Below are 21,071 nucleotides of genomic sequence, written 5' to 3'. Positions count from 1 at the left end.
TGTGCAAGATCATCAACTTCATGTCGTTTTAAGTTAAGTGCACGTTTTTCTCAGTGTTGAGGAAGTTCCTTTGAAGATCTTGGCCCACAACAGTCTTGTTGGCAGACTCATAGGGAAGGAGGGCAGGAACCTGAAAAAGATAGAGCAAGATACTGGGACCAAGATCACCATCTCTGCGTAAGTGTGGTATTCGTAAATTAATGGTGCTAAGATTTTGTTTAAAATTTTTAATAGGAACTGGAATCAATTACTGAATTTATTGAATGTTCACCTCAATTGATAATTGTAATTTCCTTCATTTGTTGCAGATTACAAGACCTGACCGTTTATAACCAGGAACGTACCATCTCGGTGAGAGGAGGGGTAGAGGAGTGCTGTAAAGCAGAAGGGGAGATCATGAAGAAACTTAGAGAAGCCCATGAGAATGATGTAGCTTCGGTTAATGTGAGTATATCATAACTTTAGAGTTCATTTTTCATCTACATTTCGATCAAAATGCTATGAGCAAAAGCGCAGCAAAATTTGCTGTCAAAGTTTACACTTGCTTTATTATATGATGAACAGATGTATTAAAAAGTAGCTATTGAAATTTACACTTTAGTTACCATCATATTTTTGCTTTCACAATTTATCCGAATCATGAATTGCAACTTATGCTACAAGAGGCCTGATAAACATCAGACACATTCCTTTACATTTTAACTGGAACAGGTTTAACAGTGCCAGAGAATGGCTTTAATCCTGTTTCTTTAATCCTAGTAAAGCAAAACTTGTTTTGCCTGGACAGATAATCTGGCAGAATGGCATTAATTCAGTACAACAGTTCAATCATTTAATTTGCTGATTTGGTAACAGTTTGATTCACAGTTGATTCTCGATCAAACCTGTAAAACTGGAAAAGACTGATTCATTTAAGTCTCTCAATTGCATTTGCAGACTCACTTGTACTCTATTATTGACATGTCTCTGTCTATCTGATTTTAGCAGCAGACTAACATGATGGCTGGCCTAAATCTGAGTGCGCTGGGGATCTTCTCCTCTGGCATGTCTGTTCTCCCTCCTGCCTCAGGTCTACGTGGATCTCTGTCCACCCCTGCCAACTACAGCCCTCTGCTGGTGAGCATCAGCACGTGCAGCCTGGCCACAAGCTGCTGCATTGGGACACTGAGATGTGAATGACTGGACAAAAGAATGTTTGTGTATCATGTGTGTAAATTTGCATTTAAACATAAAGGGGACCTATTATGCAAAAATATGTTTTATAAGGGGTTTAAACCCAGCTGTGCGGCAACATTGTGTGAATATAGCCAGCCTTTAATAGAAAAATTTTCTTAATTCTAGTTTTTTATAATCACCTTTTATTCCACCCATTGGTCAAAACGCTCCCACATTAGCATAGACTGCCCTAAGTAAGAAGCAGCTGTCCGCCATTAGAGTTTTCACACTGTACCTGCTGAAGATAATGTCAGTGCATAATCTCCATTCCTACCTTTTTCTGAACCTTCTTCTTTTGAGTTTCAGTTTTTCAAAGAGATAACGTTAGTCCTGTTTTGAATCTGCCGCTATGGTGATGCATAGGAATTTGTAGCTTCACCCCTTTTTTTAACAGGGCTTGAGCACAATCTCATTGAATTTAAAGTGACAGTCACCAAGATGGCACAATTTGGATCAAAGAGTTTTCAAATTTTTTCAAAGAGTTATAATAAAATTGTGTGCTATTTTGAGCTGTAATTTCACATACAGACTCTGGAGATATCAGAGACTTGTTTTCCATCTTGTAAATGGGGTATAAGAGGTCCACTTTAAGATGAGAGACTGCAGGAATAAAAACTGTATTTTATTTTTTTTTGAGGTTTTTGGGATTCTCTAGGGTTAACAGAGAATGGTCTGAAAAAGAGGAAATATCTAGTGGGCGCAAATGCCTTGTTGATGCCCAAGGTCAGGGGAAAATGGTCAGACTGGTTTGAGCTGAAAGAATTGCAACAGTAACTAAAACAACCACTTTTTACACCGATCTATGCAGAAGAGCATCTCTGAACGCATCTCATGTCCTACCTTAAGACCAAACAGGGTGCCACTCCTGGCAGCTAAGAACAGGCAACTGAGGCTACAATTCACACAGGCTCACCAAAATTAGACAATAGAAGATTGAAAAAATGTTGCCTGGTATGAGTCTCGATTTCTGCTGCGACATTCAGATGGTAGGGTAAGAATTTGGCGTCAACACCATGAAAGCATGGATCCATCCTGCCTTGTATTAATGGTTCAGGCTGCTGGTGGTGATGCTGTAATGGTGTGGAGGATATTTTCGTGGCACACTTTGGGCTCATTAATACCAATTGAGGATTGTGTTAATGCCACAGCCTACCTGAGTATTGTTGCTGACCATGTCCATCCCTTTATGACTACAGGGTACCCATCTTCTGATAGCTACTTTCAGCAGGGTAGCAGGTGGATCATCTTAGACTGGTTTCTTTAAGATGACAATGAGTTCATTGTACTCAAATGGCCTCCACAATCACCAGATCGTAATCCAATAGAGCACCTTTGGGTTATGGTGAAGCAGGTGATTTGCATCATGGATGTGCAGATCTGCAGCAACTGTGTGATGCTTTCATGTCAGTATGGATCAAAATCTCTGAGGAATAGTTCTAGTACCTTGTTGAATCCATGCCATGAAGGATTAAGGCAGTTTTGAAGGCCAAAGGTGGTCCAACCTGGCACTAGTAAAGTGTACCTAACAAAGTGACCAGCGAATGTAGACTAATATTTGTTTTTATGGCACTTTTTGAATTTGTGTGTAGATTTCTATAGCAAAACATAGTTAACATTAAAGTCTGTTAAAATATTTAAAAAAAATAATAATTAGGCTATAATTTTCAAACTTTTCAAATGCCAAAGTTACACCCAACTTTTAATTTTATTCACATCTACATTCTGAAGGTTTTAGAGAGGGATATGTTCATGCATCATTTATTTGATTAATTAAATAAATTATTATGAATAAGTATTCATGGATGTTAGCAGTATTATTATGAATTATGGATTGATAAATAGAGATACTTAAATTCCCTTCTGATAAAATATTTTCACTCTAATTTGTAAAAAAAAGAAACAAGAATATTGAACCTGACTTTATTCAATGTTCAGATTGTTGTTTTCAAAATGTATAACAATTTTATGACAAAATCATCCTTATCATCTGCAGTGTCCTGCCTTAATTATTTATCTGTTTATTTTTAAATGCGTTTAAGATATATTTTCACATTTAGCTCATCAAATCCTATGTGTGTATGTTTGCCATCACAGGGACCCTCAATAATGGGAGGTCTATATGGGGTTCCTTCTTCTGGAGCTTTATCTCTTCAGCAAGCAGTGAGTACTTGTTATTATTTCATTTAATTTTCTACTCTGCATAATTCTGTTTATTGTCACATAGTCTCATACTCGAGTAAAACATTTTAAATTGATGTGTGTGTGGGATAGTTCACCCAATAAAGAAAACTCTGTAATCATTTACTCACCTTTTTACCTTGTTTCAAATCTTTCTGAGTTTCTTTCATTGTTTTTTTTTTCATATTTTCATATTTTAACAAGTTATGTAAACAACATATTACACATTTAACATATTACACATAAACACATTTACCCAGTGTTATACACAATATATAATGCAAACTAATGTTTTTTATTAAAATATTTTATGTTATTGGATTATGAATAAGTATAAATATTTCGATTTATTTTATTAATAAATAAATAAAAGCATGTTAATTCAAAGTTGTTACCTAATTTTAACACATTTTTATTTATATTTTAATTATTAAGTCTTTAACTTTGTACTTTATGATCCATGGGGGTCAAACAATAGTTTGTGTGTCTATTTTCAATGCATTTATTACTGTGCATTCAGTTTTTGCATTCAAGATTTTTTTTAAAACCTACCAGAGGATATAGTGTTTATGTGTGTATTGAGTCAAATTTTATAAAGTGTGAAGATTTTGAGGCCTTTTGGGTTGATTCTTTAATTTAGTCATTTTTCAGTTTCCCACTTGAATCTGTTCAAGTGAAGTGAATATCTGTTCATCTGTTCACTCTCTCTTGCTTTTGTCAACATATCTAAGTAAGGTAATGCTGTAAAGTTGATTTGCAGCTATTTTATAAGCACTGTATGAATAAATGTATCTTGGCAAGTAAGACTACTTACTTTTTGTTTATGTGCGTGCGTGTGTGTGTGTGTGTGTGTGTGTGTGTCAGGGTGGTGAACAGGAAGTGGTTTATCTCTTTATCCCCACTCCGGCAGTTGGAGCTCTCATTGGGAAGAAAGGGCAGCACATTAAAGAGCTGGCACACTTCGCTGGAGCCTCAATAAAAGTGAGACACTTACAGACAGACACATGCTGATTCCCACTGCAGTTCACTTCACTCTCAGTGCCAACATTAACCAGCTTTAAATTGGGCTTGAATGAGAGAATGAATTGGAGCAGATTGTGTGTTAAGGCTTGTTATTTAATTTAGTTTTCTCTAAAGGGTATTGTCACTTAATAAAACTGTTACTTTTTTGTTTGTTAAATGGTATTTAGTCAATGGTTGTGGTTTTGTTTAAATCAGGGGTGGCCAAACTTTTTCTTATGGAGCCCCAAAAAACAAAAATAATTGAGGGCTGTGGGCTAAAGGTAAATATATCAAATTGTATTACATTTGCTAAGGTAATTTTCTATCTAATTTTTAAAATAATATTTAAAAATAAATATAAATCATTACTTTAATTGAATTAGGCTAACTAGTTAATTTCATAATTAATTTATTAAAATGAAAACAAAAAATTCCATTTATAACACAATGGAGTTCAATGCCCATTTAAATGATAATAGAAACATTTCATTAAAACTTTAATTTAAGCTTGCTTTTTTTTTTTTTTTTTTTTGGAGTTCAATAATAAAACAAACAAAAGATTAAAGGACTCCTATGATGAAAATAAACCATTGTAAGCTGTTTGGAAAGAACTGTTTATGTATAGTGTGTTCACTGTCATATTGGAGTAAAATGAATCTATCAAGTCTTTTTTTTTTTTTTTTTTTTTTTTTTTTTACATTTTCTGACATTAAAATAGGACCCTAATCCCAGTGATTGACTGATAGGCACCATGTTTCTGTAATAACATGTATAAACATGAACACGGAACATTTTGCAAATAAACTAGGATTAAAATAAACTCTTTCAAGTTTAAAACGTTTTTAAAACAGAGCATGTTTGTAATTGCACGAAGCATGTCGAATTGCACGAAAAAAAATCTGTAAAACTGTGAGACCGCGAAAAGTGAACCGCATTATATCAAGGGAAATTTGAAACAACTAAAACAATTTGAAATAAAGAGTATATGGGTAATCTTTATTATCATAATATAAATTATAATATGTAATGTGATGTAATTTGTATTTATATAGTGCATTTACCATGAATGGTCATTCATCCAAATTGCTTCACAATCAATTAGGGGCGTCTCTCCACACAACTACTAGTGTGCAGCATCCACTTGGATGGTGCGACGGCAGCCAAAGGAGAGCGGCGCCAGTGCACTCACCACACACCAGCTATTGGTGGAGTGGAGAGACAGTAATAGAGCCAATTTGGTGGATGGGGATGATTAAGACACCATGATTGTAAGGGCTGATTAAGGGACTTTTGGCCAAGACACCAGGGTTACACCCCTACTTTTTTACAAGAAGTGCCATGGGATTTTTAATGACCACAGAGAGTCAAGAACTCGGTTTAACGTCTCATCAGAAAGACGGATATAATATAATATAATATAATATAATATAATATAATATAATATAATATAATATAATATAATATAATATAATATAATATAATATAATACAATATAAGTATTTATATTATAAGTAATCATCGCCTCCCCTCATTAATACGGGGTCGCCACAGTGGAATTAACCGCCAACTTATTCAGCACTTTTTTTATGCAGCGGATGCCCTTCCAGCTGCAACCCATCTCTGGGATACATCCACACACACTCATTCACACACACACTCATACACTACAGAAAGTTTAGCCTACCCAATTCACCTGTACCGCATGTCTTTGGACTGTGGGGGACACCGGAGCACCCGGAGGAAACCAAAGCGAACGCAGCGAGAACATGCAAACTCCACACAGAAACGACAACTGACCCAGCAACCTTTCTGCTGTGAGGTAACAGCACTTCCTACTGCGCCACTACGTCGCCACTATATTATATTATATTATATTATATTATATTATATTATATTATATTATATTATATTATATTATGTGCTGGATAAGTTGGTGATTCATTCCGCTGTGGCGACCCCAGAATAATATAGGGTCTAAGCCAAAAAGGAATTAATAATATAATATAATATTCAATTATTCATCTTCTGCCACTTTTCCGGGGCCGGGTCACGGGGGCAGCAGTCTTAGGAGAGAACCCCAGACTTCCCTCTCCCCAGACACTTCCTCCAGCTCCTACGGGGATCATGAGGCGTTCCCAGGTCAGCCGAGAGACATAGTCCCTCCAGCAGGTCCTGGGTCTTCCCCGAGGCCTCCTCCCAGTGGGACATGCCTGGAACACCTCCCTAGGAAGAAGTCCAGGAGGCATCCGAAACAGATGCCCGAGCCACCTCAGCTGACTTCTCTCGAGGTGGACGAGCAGCGACTCTACTCGGAACTCCTCCTGGGTGTCAGAGCTCCTCACCCTATCCATAAGAGTGCGCTCTGCCACCCTACAAGGGAAATTCATTTCGGCTGCTTGTATCCGAGATTTTGTCCTTTCGGTCATGATAAAAAGCTCATAACCATAGGTGAGAGTAGGAACGTAGATTGATCGGTAAATCGAGAGATTTGCCTTTTGGCTCAGCTCCTTCTTCACCACTTCTGACCGGTACATCGACCGCATTACTGCTGCCGCTGCACCAATCTGCCTGTCAATCTCACGTTCCATCCTTCCCTCACTCGTGAACAAAATCCCGAGATACTTAAACTCCACCTGGGGTAAGAACTTTCCTCCAACCTGGAGATGGCAAATCACCTTTTTCCGGTGGAGCACCATGGCCTTGGACTTGGAGGTGCTGACTCTCATCCCAGCCGCGTCACACTCGGCAGCAAACTGCCCCAGTGCATGCTGAAGGTCCATGTCTGATGAAGCCAACAGAACAACATTGTCTGTGAATAACAGAGATGAAATCCTGTGCTTCCCGAACCAGACCATCTTAGCCTAAGGCTGTGCCTTGAAATTCTGTCCATAAAAATTTTGAAAAAAATTGATGACAAGCGGCAGCGTTGCCGGAGTCCAACATGCACTGGAAACAAATCTGACTTATTGCTGGCAGTGCGAACTAGACTCTTACTGTTCATACAGGGACGAGACGGCCCTCAAAAGATCGCCTCTGACCCCATACCCCATAGCGGCAAAAAATGCCAAACTGAGTTCTGTGGCATTTGGCAGTTACTAGAGCCCAGCCACAAAATATGGTTAAAAAATGAAATACTTTCTGGAAAATGATTCATATTTACATGGGTAAAGTGGCTCTACAGTCTAGACCAGGTGTGGGCAAACTTGATCCTGGAGGGCCAGTGTCCTGCATAGTTTAGCTCCAACCCTATTCAAACATACCTTCCTATAGAGTTCAAGTGATCTTGAAGACACTTATTGGTTTGTTCAGGTGTGTTTGACTACTGTTGGAACAAAACTCTGCAGGGACACCGGCCCTCAAGGATCAAGTTTGCCCATCCCTGGTCTAGACAGTCAGTTGTAATTTAATGATTTGATGCAATAATACAACCCATCGTTTAAAGGCTGCAATCACAGTGCTGCAGAACCCAGCTGAAATATAGAAGTAAACATAGAAAGTAGCAGTTGAGATTCTTTTTTATTGCTACCTAAATGCTTAAATAAGACTAAATAGAAAAAAAATCTGTTTTGTGCTTCTTTAGATTGCTGCACCAGAGAGCCCTGATGAACCCGAGAGGATGGTCATTATCACTGGACCACCAGAAGCTCAGTTCAAGGTAAAAGATGCTATTTGATTGCTTACACTCCCAGTCGTAAAAATAGATTCTATTAGGCATGTTTCACATCCACCTGTATATTTGTTCTTTATTTATCTTGTTTGTATATGTGTGTGGTTGTAGGCACAGGGAAGGATATATGGGAAGCTGAAAGAAGAGAATTTTTTCACAGCTAAAGAAGAGGTGAAGTTGGAGGCGCATATAAAGGTGCCATCAACTGCTGCAGGACGAGTCATTGGGAAGGGGGGCAAAACGGTAGGTGTGCTTGTTTGTGTTTCAACTTGATTTTCTCATCAAGGGACTGAACATTACTAATTGGATTCTTCTTTTGTTCTTCTTTTTAAGGAAAGTAATGTGAAATACAGTGCTCATCATATTGGAGTACACCCCTCACTAATCTCTCATTTAAATTAATATTTTCTATAGGAAGCTATATTATATTTGTGCATATACATTCGTTTAGTCAGTACTAAAGCCAAATCTGGAGCTTATCTAACAAAATAACTTACAATAATGGTTAAAAAATTTGTAGCCCAATTTTATATGTTAGGGAAAAATAGTAAATAACATTTTCAAAATAGCAAAAATTAAAAGAAACAAAGTACATATAAAATTATGTTGAATTGTTGTAGTTTTTTTTTTATTTATTTTTTTTTACTTTTTTTCAGTTTGGTGACTGAATTATTATTTTACTAAATAAATCTGTTCAACAAATCTGCAATGTGCAAATGCACCAATATACATTACCCATATTCACTGAGAAATGGATAAAATATTCTTTTTCAAAATGGGATGTACTCATTTATGCTGAGCACTGAATGTGTTATGTACTTTTTTTGTGTTGTTTAAGAGTAAGATTGTTACTTTTAAAAGTAACTACACCCAACACCAATCACTGAATAACATTGTGTGTTAAAAAACAGTAAAACATACACACAGAGTAGGCAATAAAGTAATGAAAATTGCATAAAAACATTAACTTTAAGATTAATATTAACTTAAAATAAAAAACAGAAACCAATAATTCATATTTTGCTGTTTCATCTTGTGATGAATAATGGCACCTCTTTTAAGGAAAGTTAAAACAAGAATGAAAATTCTGTAACAGAGTCTGTGTGTTTGACCTCTGACCTCCTATCACCCACAGGTCAATGAGCTGCAGAATCTCACCAGCGCCGAGGTCATTGTACCACGGGACCAGACACCAGATGAGAACGATGATGTATTTGTCAAAATAATTGGACATTTCTTTGCCAGTCAGGTATGGTTTTGACAATCTCCCAGGTCTTAAACCTTTTACTTTTTTGTTGTTTAAAAGACTGGTGTCAAGCCGTCATTACAATAAATCAAATCAAAATTAATAACTCAAAATTGATTTTCATTCTAAGGTTTCTGATTAGACAATAAAAAGTTATTTTATGATTTTATTTACATACAAACATGAATTAATGCCCAAAGGAGTAACCCAAGAAGGGAAATCATACTAATTGGGAACTACTGTAACTACCTTAAACTATTTGAGTGTAAGTAACACAAGAGTAGTGAATCTATTGTTTAAAGAAATACATTGGAAAAAAACAGCCACAGTATAAGAACTAAAATATTATGGAATTCAACGACTGCTGTTTTCCCAACATGCTTCAGTATTTCTTTCTTTGTGTAAAACAGAACAAATTAACTCAGAACGGATTTTAAACAAGTGTATATGTATATGTATGTATATAGTCAAACCCAAAATTATTCATACCCCTGGCACATTCTGAAGCAATTTTTTTTTTTACCAGAAATTACATGGGCTTCTCATTATTTACAAAATACATCATTGTAGAAAAACAAATGTATTTCTCAGCTTTTATTTACCTTTGAACAAAAAGTGGCATTTCAAAAATTATTGAAACGTTGCAGGCCATACCCACACATACATTGATATTTTTAAAATTAATTTTAAAAAATCTCTGTCCACATGAAATTGCAAAAATGCTCTAGGATGCATGTTAAGGGCATGCCGAACCAACAGGGGGCAATTTTATTTAATTTTTTTGCCACTTTTGTTAGAGAAGTAACGGAATGTTTGATTCATTTGGACAAATTATTCCACAGGTCACTGGAGACAGGTTTACACTACATAACAATGTATAAACATTAGCTGTTGATGTAAATGATCTATTTGCATGTGCCCTCCAGTCACCTTTTGGCTACAATGTGCTTGTTTACAGACGGCCCAACGCAAGATCAGGGAGATCGTTCAACAGGTCAAACAGCAAGAGCGGAAGCACCAGCAAATGCAGCAAACACCTTCTGAACAATCAAATTGATCAGCAGACGCCAGCAAGCAGCAGCTAATGAATGTAGCTCATGCAAGGACAAATCGAAAAAAATTAAAAGAAAGAATTAAAGAGAAAGAAAGATTTAAAGAGATACTCAAAATGCGAATGAGACAGAGCAGGAAGCAGAGAGAGGGAGAAAAGATGATAAAGATGACCAGCAGTTAAAAACAACCAAAGAACCTTAAGCACAAAAACGTGTTTTTTTGCGCATGAAAAACCCCCAAAAGTGATGATTGAAAGTGTTATCAGGTCAAAGAGATACCTGATATTTCTTTGAGCCCTTTTAAAAAAAATGAAAAGACGAAAGAATGTATGGAGGGTATGTGCACTGTGATGTGAGTGCTGGATGTGATGATGGCACACTGTGGGTAGATCTCTACATGTGGATTGTGCCCAAAGTATACTTTGTCATATATGTGTTTGCTAGAATCTGCATACATTGCGTGTGATGCAGATTTCTTTGGATAACTGAGGTACTTTCATTTTTTAGTTCAATTTGAAAGTCTGGCTTGCATAGTTTTCATAGTTCCCTACCTAGTATAACCAATACAAATTCCAAATTTAGCTTTGTATTAGCCAAGATTTTTATACTTAGATTTTTATTATAGGCTTTTAAACACAAAATTGCTTGGTGGGTGGGCATTGCTAAAACTTTTGCTTTACAATTTGAGCTAAAGAAATATGGAACAAAGCAAAAACAGTACAGTTATATAAGGGAATAAAAAGGCATACATGCAACTATTTTAAGAGAGTACACAGACATCTATTATGCATTTCAGTGTCTTGTCTGTTGTATTCATTTACACTATCAAATGGAGAATTTTTTGAGTCTGTTGTTTTGGCTATGTGCACGCACATATGAAAAAAAAAAAAAAGTGTACTTTGGGCTTTAGGTGTATTAATTAATGAACTTATATAATAAATTGCACAGCTATGTTAAAACAATCCTAAAATAAAAAAATATTTTATAGATTTATTTAGGAAAATTTGCTTTTGTAATATATTTATATACACACCACAAGATAATCAGGCTAATTTAGCTGTGGCCTAAAGAATACGAGTAAGAGATTATTTTGCAAAGTTAAACATTGTTGTTGTTAAACATTGATGTTGTCACACGTGTACTGAAGAGCGGTGTTGTCGCTCGCATTCTGATCAGCTGTGTTGTTGCGCGTTTACTGTAAAGCTGGGGGTGGGGAGCGTGCGTACTCAAGAGCGGTGTTGTCACGCGCCTATTGAAGGGCGGTGGGTGGGGGGCGGGGAGGGTTGGGGCTGTCGCGGGGGCACTTTTGATCATTTTGGAAGGGCACTTTCTATCCAAGAGTAGAAAGGGCATGTGCACTGCACAGTTTGAGCCTGAGCCCTATGTGTGCACGTGCCTGGTGGCAACAGCACAAATGTTTGTTTATTTATGTGTATTTTTCAAGTCTCAAGAGATTTTATGAGATTTAAAGTATTCACATTCGGGACTTTGTTACACCACAACACACATTATAGGAGCAAAACTCCTATAGTGAATTAAATTTTTATGTTTTTGGTCTTCATGTTTGTGGTGTTTACCATGTAGAAAATCTAATGTGCTTTGTAAAATCTTTAGTGTGTACTCAGCCAAATTATTACAAATATATCCTAGAAACATTCAATGATATTATAGCATGTATGACGAAAGTAGAGCGCTAACATGTGTGCCAGCATTTGACTTCCAGATCCTCTTTTATACTGCTGAGTCTGAGCTTTTATCTCTGTTTGCTGTTCTGTTCTCTTTTTCTCGCTCTTATTTGTATTCATTTTTAAATGTTTCCCAACACAAATCTTATTCCTCACACAACACGAGAGCTGTCTGTGTGCCAACTGCACATAAAAGCAGAATTACTGTACAGTTGCAAAGCACAAAAAAATGTGCATCATCTTCGGGAATCTAAATGTACTGTACACCCCACTTGTGATTTTACACGTAATCTTAATATTAACCGACTAGCATTCAGTTTAGAGTCAGTGAGTATAATGGAAATACTTTTTATTTGCATAAATCAAGTGACAGTAAAGGCATTTGAATATTACTAAATATATATAAATCTTTTACCAAATTAACTTTCTCATAAATTATAAAACTGAAGTACTGCTAAAGGTTCAGCGTTGCTATCACATGAATAAATTGTATTTTAAACTAAAATTTATTCAGTGTTTCAGATTTAATCTGCAAATTTTACTGACCCCAAACAGCAGTGTACACACTTGAAAAAGCAGAATTTGATGTGTAATCTGCAATGTGTCTGTAGGTCCTGTAATAGGAGCCCATGGAAGCCTTTTTAGGTCTACCTGACACTCATGAATGTACTGTATATGATGCTAATGCCTTCCGCAAGCATACTTTTTGTGGAGCAAATCAATATACCCCCCCCCCTTTTTTTTTTCTCCCCCTATTGTTATGCGCTGAAATGAGTGCACTGTTTCTTTTGAAAGTTCTTTTTGAAACGTGACATCAGAAAATGACGGAGAAAATGTCTGCAAACTATTATTATTATTTGAATTTTTATTTGTAAAAACATTTCTTTGATATATAATGACGATAAATTCAATAGGTGAAGAATAAAAATGACATCCTTAACCCTTGCACGTTGGAAAGGCCAATGGAATCAAATATAAATGTATATATGCTCTAAATGCAGTTGACTGATCAAATGCAAACAACCAGCATTGCAGTAATGTACAGTTTAAACCTAATCATAGAGCATACTGTAAGATTGATATTAAGCATCCACGATTGAGATATGAAAATCATATTTTGAAAGTCCACACAGCTGTGTGTGAATCAGTACAATATAACGTTCTACCTCAAGAACAGGGTACCTCAGTCCGATCTTTTCTCCCTTTTGCATATTTTGTATACCTTGTAGAGCTCTCAAACTTAGAGCTTTTTTTATTTTTCTAAATAAAAGAACAAGAAAAAAAGAGTTAGCGCAAGGCACAAATAAGACCTGCTCGTTCTTGCAAAAAGAGGTTTCAGGCCGCTTCACGAGAAACTAATCGTTGCTTTATGGACCGTTTGGATCGAATGAACTCTGAGGTTAAAACAACTCTTGGGCAACTGAACATTTGGGTTGACAGTACTTCGTTTCTTGCAGTTTTATGTTTGTACTAAAATAATCGTCTCAACAAGTAGTCTTGTCTAAGAATACAGCTTAATCCAACTATACGCAGTGTTCTTCAGCCTGTATGGAGACATTTAGAAAATGTTATCTTTATGTTACTGTTACAAATGGCTCTGTAGTTTATAATCTGTATTTCAAGGTCATGTCTGATGAAATGGCCACTAACACGTCAGCTTTGAATTTATTCTAACATCGTATTTGTGTGAGGTTTTAGTATAGGAATAATCTCCGACAGTTTAATATTAGTGTAATAACAGTAGGCACGATTGAATTTGATCTTTTCAATTTGGGTTTCTGTAGAAAAAAAATTGCTGTGTCAAACCGGATGGTGTCCGGCTGTCTCAAGACCATCTCTTCTCATATCATTTACAAAGACATCATGTAGATGAAACATAATCTTTGCCGTAGTACTTATCTGCAGCTGTTTCTGTGTCTGTTTCTCATGTCTTTCTAGACCACATATAATAAATCACTTTGGGTGTTAATGCTGATCTGACATCAGTTTTTGATATCGATTCATATAATGACATCATGTGAAGTCAATGAAGGGTAAACAAACTAATTTCAGACTTAGGGTGTTAGTTAAAAGTGGGAGGGTTAAGTGAATATTCATGAATACACTTGTCTGTTTTTATGTTTTTTGGAAGGGTCACAATACCTTCCTTATGGATTTGAGCAATAAAGAGTGTTTAAAACAACATCTAAATCAGTATATCAGTTTATTGGTGTCACTGATGACTCAAAAGCTTTGAATGTTAAAGCAAAACTTGTATACTGTACAGGGAGATTTAAAAAAAAATACCACAATTTTTGGGTTGATGTCACTGTATCTGGAGAGGGTCATATTGAACATCTATGAACTTGTTTTCTACTGGAAAAAAAAAAAAAAAACTTAAGGTACTCCATATTGATTATTCAAGGTTCCATAATATTTCATCCGATTAAATACAGATTTTCAAAGTTGTGGTATTCTTTTTGAATCACCTTGTAATTATACAGTTGGTCAAATTGTTGGCCCTACTCTGAAATTGTACTTATTTGTATAGTGTGCTGTAAATAAAGAGATTTTTAACACAGAAAAAAGCAACTAATAGTTAATAACTAAACAATTTTTATTTATTTATTCATATTCCTTCGGCTTAGCCCTTTATTCAACAGGGGTCACCACAGCAGAATGAACCGCCAACTTATCCAGTATATGTTTTGCACAGTAGATGCTCTTCTAGCTGCAACCCAGTACTGGTATAACATCTGACCAATTTAGTTCACATATAGCGCATGTGTTTGGACTGTAGGGGGAAACCGGAGCACCCGAAGATAACCCACGTGAACATGGGGAGAACATGCAAGCTCCACAAAGAAATACAAACTGATCGAGCCGGGACTCGACCCAGCGATCTACTTGCTGTGACATTACAGTGCTAATCACTGAACCACCATGTCTCCCTCTAAATAATTTTGTTGACAATAAATACATAATTTGTTTGATACTTTATTTACAAGGTATTCAGCTTACATTGCAATTCAAAGAAATTCAAAGTAAGCTAAATAATTTGTAAGCTGTGTGATCAACTAAACTCTCAGAAATAAAGGTACAGAAGCTGTCACTGGGTCAGTACCTTTTGAAAAGGTACATATTTGTACCCGAAGAGTCCATAATAGTACCTCAAAGGTACTTTTTAGGTACATTTGGGTACTATTAAGCATCTTAAAGGTGACAATGTGGACAATTTGGGTACAAATATGTATCTTTTAAAAAGGTACTGTACCTTTATCTCTGCACTGTAAAAAAAAAAAGTTGAGTAAACTTAAAATAATTAGGCAACCTATCACACATAGCTTTTTGAGTTAACTCAACAAACAGGGTTTGAAGACCAGTGAACTCAAAATATTTTGTTGAATTCTTTAGTTCTCTGAACAAAAAGTATCATGTTCACCCAACAAGATATTTTTGTTTGCTGAACAAAAAATATCATGTTCAACCAACAAGACATTTTTGTTTGCTGAACAAAAAATATCATGTTCAACCAACAGGATATTTTTGTTTGCTGAACAAAAAATATCATGTTCAACCAACAGGATATTTTTGTTTGCTGAACATAAAATATCATGTTCAACCAACAGGATATTTTTGTTTGCTGAACATAAAATATCATGTTCAACCAACAGGATATTTTTGTTTGCTGAACAAAAAATGTCATGTTCAACCAACAGGATATTTTTGTTTGCTGAACAAAAAATGTCATGTTCACCCAACAAGATATTTTTGTTTGCTGAACAAAAAATGTCATGTTCACCCAACAAGATATTTTTGTTTGCTGAACAAAAAATATCATGTTCAACCAACAGGATATTTTTGTTTGCTGAACAAAAAATGTCATGTTCACCCAACAAGACATTTTTGTTTGCTGAACAAGAAATATCATGTTCAACCAACAGGATATTTTTGTTTGCTGAACAAAAAATGTCATGTTCACCCAACAAGATATTTTTGTTTGCTGAACAAATATTATCATGTTTACTCAACAAGATCTTTTGTTTGCTGAACAAAAATTTTCACGTTTATTCAACAAGATCTTTTGTTTACTGAACAAAAATGATTATGTTTACCCAACAAGATTTTTTTAGTTTACTGAACAAAATAAAACAAACTGATTCATTATGCATTTACTATTAATTTTTAGGATTCAAATTAAATACACAAGAATAGTCAATTCACTTTTTTTTATTTTTAACTGTGTTCAAATCACAATCCAAAACATTTGCATACAAAATCAGCATTTGACATTAGCCGTGTTCAGCATTGGGCTAGTTTGTACACAACTAGTACTGAATGTTTCCAGATTTGAAAAGATTGTACACTGCCTCAACATAAAATAACTGGCAACCTTACTAAAACCAAGCTATTAGTGTGTCTAAACACTCAAACCAGGTGAATATGCAATCATCTAATCAGAGTAAACCCTAAAAGCCACTCCATTCATACAGTCTTTAAAGTGTACTGCACTTTTGTCAACAAAGTACATAAAGTCCAAAAACAGACCTCAAAACATTGAAACAGTGGCACATTAGGAAGTGGTCACGGGTCAGTTGCCGTTACTGTGTGGAGTTTGAATGTTCTCCCTGCGTTCACGTGGGTTTCCTTTGGGTTCTCCGGTTTCCCCCACAGTCCAAAGACGTGTGGCACAGGTGAATTGGGTAGGCTAAAATTGTCCGTAGTGTATGTGTGAATGAGTGTGTATGGATGTTTTCCAGAGATGGGTTGCAGCCGGAAGGGCATCCGCTGCGTAAAACAAGTTCATTGCGCTGTGGCGACCCCAGATTAATAAAGGGACTAAGCCGAAAAGAAAATGAATGAATGAATGAACTGAACTCTCGCAGATCATGTGCCACCAACCTCCATAAAACATGCTGAATCACTTAAAAAGTATATTTGAGTTCTTTTGGGTGTTCCATATTCAGTCTATACAAGAGGCTGAACAAGTAAGCGAAGGCTGCAGGCAGATGTGTGATATCCTGAAGTACTATGGCCTCCTCCAAGATTTTAACGAGGTTCATCACATATTGCAGGGATGCAAAAGTGCCATTATCATCTTCCACCACAGTGAAGATTCCAATCCTTTAATCTCTGGTGCTGTGGTCTTCAGGGTCCGTGTCCTTATAGGAGATTAAGTAATGGGAAAATTAATTGATGTGTAATATTAATTACTACTTATTAATGTTATTACTATTATGCAAAGAAAATAAAAACATGTAATACTTTCGTACATACAAACAGTAACACTTTGAATAGTCTATAATATATAATAATTGAACAATATATTGACAACTTTTTAATATTTAGCAATTTTTTAAACTTTTATTTTACATAAAATTGCAAAGATTTACTTTTATTTGATACAGTTTCAATTGTGAAAGTTGTTTATTGTCCTGTTTAGAATATAACTGAGCCTTTAATTGTCATTCATAAGGGATTTATAAAGCATAAATAGTCCTCACTTTAGATTAGGTCACAACTGGATGAAGTTAAGCTCATAAAGCATATACTAACATACAAAGTAGCTATTATTACATACCTTAATATTAGGATATTTAAATGTTAATTTGAATAGTTTATTAATCGTGTACTTAAGCATTCTGAATGATCTTAAAAACACCAACTATTCTTAAATAACTGGTTTGTAAATAATGCAATACTTAAATTAGTAATACAAATGAATCATTAAAGTTAAAAATATACAATCATTGAGCACTTCATGTAGAGTTATGCTTAACAGAAAATAAATTAACTATTCGCTAATACTAAATAAATTATTTATGGCGTGCAGCTATTAAAAGTGTTACCAAGCAGACTAATAAATGTAGAATAGGGTATGAAAATGGGTAACTTACCAGACATATCTTGAGAAAGCAAGCAGAATTTTTACGAAGAAAAATTGGCAATCCCTCAAGAGCTGCTCTTTCTCGATCGGTGACAATATCAGTGACCTACAGGAAAGTCATTTACAAAGGGTGTTTTACAATCTTATTGTTTTGTAAGTAAAAATGTACTTAGTACATTTAAATGAGCATAGTATTTTATTCATGCTGTTGAAAAAACACATGGCTTTATTTTTAAAAAAGAATTTTGTGGTTTCCATACAATGGAATTTGATAATGGTTGTGTTGGCAAATTTAGAAAAATGTTTAGTTTCATGTGACAATTACTTTGAGTTAAAAACTACAGCAATTATTTTCTATTTTCCTCTTTGAATGTATTCATTTGAAATGGTCACTCAAAACAAGTGAAACATCTGTTATTTATCTTACTTCCATCTCACAATCAAAACACAACTTGACACAATTAAAATTAATGCAAAAGGGCTGGACAATTAAATTGTTGCAATTACGTTTTATTAGACTGTATTACCTGAGCATGAAATTCTTGACAGGACAAAATATGTTGCACATGTTAAAAACATCAGACGGGTGTATAAGAAAAAAAAAAATCTTAATGAGTACCTGCTCATCCATCTTGTTTAAAGTTGTATCCATCTCTGGACCCATTGAATCCCTTCTTTTCTGTAGAGTTTCAGGAGAGGTGCTGTATATTTATCAAGTCACTCGATTAACTGTCTCAGGAGATCTACATTACAGATCTGAGAAAACTCTGTGCAGATCTACAATATATATATATATATATATATATATATATAAATATATAAATGCAAATATTTAAATGTTCAAATGCTGAATACAGATGTATTTTGAATTACCTATAATAATAATGTTGTTTGTTATTTTTAGCATTATCATTACTACCTTGAATGAAACTAAAGCAATTGCAATATAGTGACTTACCTCTTCCTTAAAGTCCAGGTTATCTCTCTCTAATTTCTTCCTGGCTAAATCTCAACAACTTCTTTTGGGCAAAGAGAAAAGGTTTCTTGCATCTGCTGGTGAATGACCGTCAAATTTCACTGATGATAGCAAGTCTCACCTCCTCAAGGAAATCTTGCATTGAATTATGTCATTGTCAATATTTCAGTCCTTTTGAGCAAAAAGAAAGAAAAATATATATTTAGCCCTTTATATTTTTTATGTAAATAAAAGCTAGCTGGCTGTTAAAGCAAGTTGGTCTGAATATGATAGACATTTAGTCGAGCTAACAAATCAAGCAATGAATTACATGAAAATCACACGATTTTCACACAAATTACACAGTTAAACACGTCACCGTTTGTTCCACTGGCTCTGGTTCGAAGGGAAAAAAGGTTATGATGTGCGCAATGCTGACAGCAATCTAGATAAACAGGACATAATGTTATATTTGACTTGGATACCTGATCTGGTATGTTATATGATACTCATTGTATTAATCGTGAGTTATTAAAGCAAATGACTCGATTGAAATCGCTATTTGTTTTAAATACATTCACTCTAAACTTTTATTGATGTAAATAGCCAAAACCAAGTGCACGAAACAAGTAACTCACGGCTAAATTATAACAAATAGTTCCGTATTAGGATACACGCGCACATCAAAGCCAACATATCAAATAATATAACGTTAGATGACAACAAAAAAAGACATACATACCTATGATTTAGCAGAAACGTCGTTGGCCTGCTCTTAACTAGGGATGGCTGACGTGAAACTGATGTTTTGACACAGTGTCGAGATCCCGAAGCGCAAGTGTTTCCAATCACTGCACCGAAGCATGATCCGAAGCACCCAAGTCACGTGACTAAAGCGATTCAAAGCATCGATCAGCTTAGATACGTTTCGAGACCTGGTGAATCCTAATTTGACTGCCAAGGTCTCCAAATTATCTCTGTCTCAAATGGCTTAGAGCACTGTGGGTTTGCTTATTGAATCTATGCTTAGCATGATGTTTTGGGTTCGAATCCCGACTTCGAAATCATGGTTTTATGTATTTTAATCATGTTTCTGTTTTGTGTAGCCTAAATAGGATACAGCTACAGTTACGCCATCAATTTAGCATCATTTTTGTAACACTGTAAAACAATAATAAATATTTTTACAGTATGGTTGGGTTTAGGGTTTGGGTAGACATTAATAAAATACAATAAATGGGAAATTTAATGAATAATATAAATAATTCTTGATAACTTCAGGCCACCGTTTTTGATCTAGCAACAACCCTGTTTTAAGACAAAAACAAGACATATTTATTCACAAATTGTTTATTCGGATATCAGACCAATGTTGAAACAAAACGATACAAGAGCAAAGCATTACCAACTGGTATTAAAGCATTTTAAAACAACTGTTACTGACTGGCTTCGAAACCTTCTACTCTTGCATGGATGTCTGACACCTTAACCACTGTACTATGTTATTTGAAGGATTCCACTTTTACAAAGTGGGGTTTAATCCCTCAATTTGTTCAATCGTTCTTTGCTGAAGCTGTTTCAGTGCAATATATATAAAAAAATGACCACTAGATGTCACTGTAGAGTGAGGTTTCGAAACGTTTCGAAGCTTCGACACATTTGCTTCGACTGTTTCAGTGTTTCACGAAGCCTCGCTTTGCCCACCACTTCTCTTAACCGCTCTATCACGGTCTCTCACATCATTAATACACTGGTAAAATAGATCGGGCAGTCAGATGGGTAGCACATCGCACAAAAACATGTATACAATTATATACAATCGATTATGAAAACGATTGACACGTAGCTCCGCAGAAAGAAAGATGGTTCGTTTTGTCGCGCGCACGTGACAGGTACCCCCTGCAGTGAGCTATGGAAGTAAATTGCGCATGCGCCAGAAGCTTATAAGGCGCATGCGCCAACAAGAAGGGCACGCATCAACGCAAAACTAAGAATTTTGTATTAGTTCAACGAAATATTTTAAGTTTTTCACATTGAAGCACCATATTTGTTGAACAAACTAACTATTATTTGTCAGCATTTCAAATGAAAATATTTAAATTCAGTTAACTTATTAATCTTTGTTCAGAGGACTTTTTGAAAGTTGGCGTTTTTACAGTGTGAGAGTGTATAAGCTTCCTCACATTGAACTATGTGGAAATATTT

General features: G+C 35.4%; 1 protein-coding gene and 1 long non-coding RNA gene across 6 annotated transcripts in view; one reads left to right on the top strand and one right to left on the bottom strand.

Moving 5' to 3' along the window:
* Positions 1-14,229, top strand: part of igf2bp2b (insulin-like growth factor 2 mRNA binding protein 2b) — a 69,660-nt gene extending 55,431 nt beyond the window's left edge. For 2 of the 5 annotated variants that reach the window (XM_021474969.3, XM_073945003.1), the window contains exons 4-12: positions 55-177; positions 309-444; positions 988-1,116; positions 3,310-3,375; positions 4,258-4,374; positions 7,976-8,050; positions 8,174-8,305; positions 9,198-9,311; positions 10,267-14,229. In XM_021474969.3, coding sequence (XP_021330644.2) covers positions 55-177; positions 309-444; positions 988-1,116; positions 3,310-3,375; positions 4,258-4,374; positions 7,976-8,050; positions 8,174-8,305; positions 9,198-9,311; positions 10,267-10,365 — 991 coding nt within the window. In that variant the 3' untranslated portion in view covers positions 10,366-14,229. 5 annotated transcript variants of the gene reach the window in all.
* A 2,879-nt stretch (positions 14,230-17,108) lies between these two features.
* On the bottom strand, positions 17,109-18,668 carry LOC137490664 (uncharacterized). The gene is made up of 3 exons (XR_011010539.2): positions 18,531-18,668; positions 17,922-18,017; positions 17,109-17,186 (listed from the first exon to the last, which is right to left on the bottom strand). It is a non-coding gene; the product is annotated as an uncharacterized lncRNA (long non-coding RNA).
* Between the last annotated feature and the right edge of the window lie 2,403 nt (positions 18,669-21,071).

The sequence above is a fragment of the Danio rerio genome, chromosome 1, assembly GCF_049306965.1.
Source record: "Danio rerio strain Tuebingen ecotype United States chromosome 1, GRCz12tu, whole genome shotgun sequence".
In the NCBI taxonomy this organism is placed as follows: domain Eukaryota; kingdom Metazoa; phylum Chordata; class Actinopteri; order Cypriniformes; family Danionidae; genus Danio; species Danio rerio.
The sequence above is the reverse complement of the archived record's forward strand: the minus strand, read 5'-3'. Positions and strand labels throughout refer to the sequence as shown.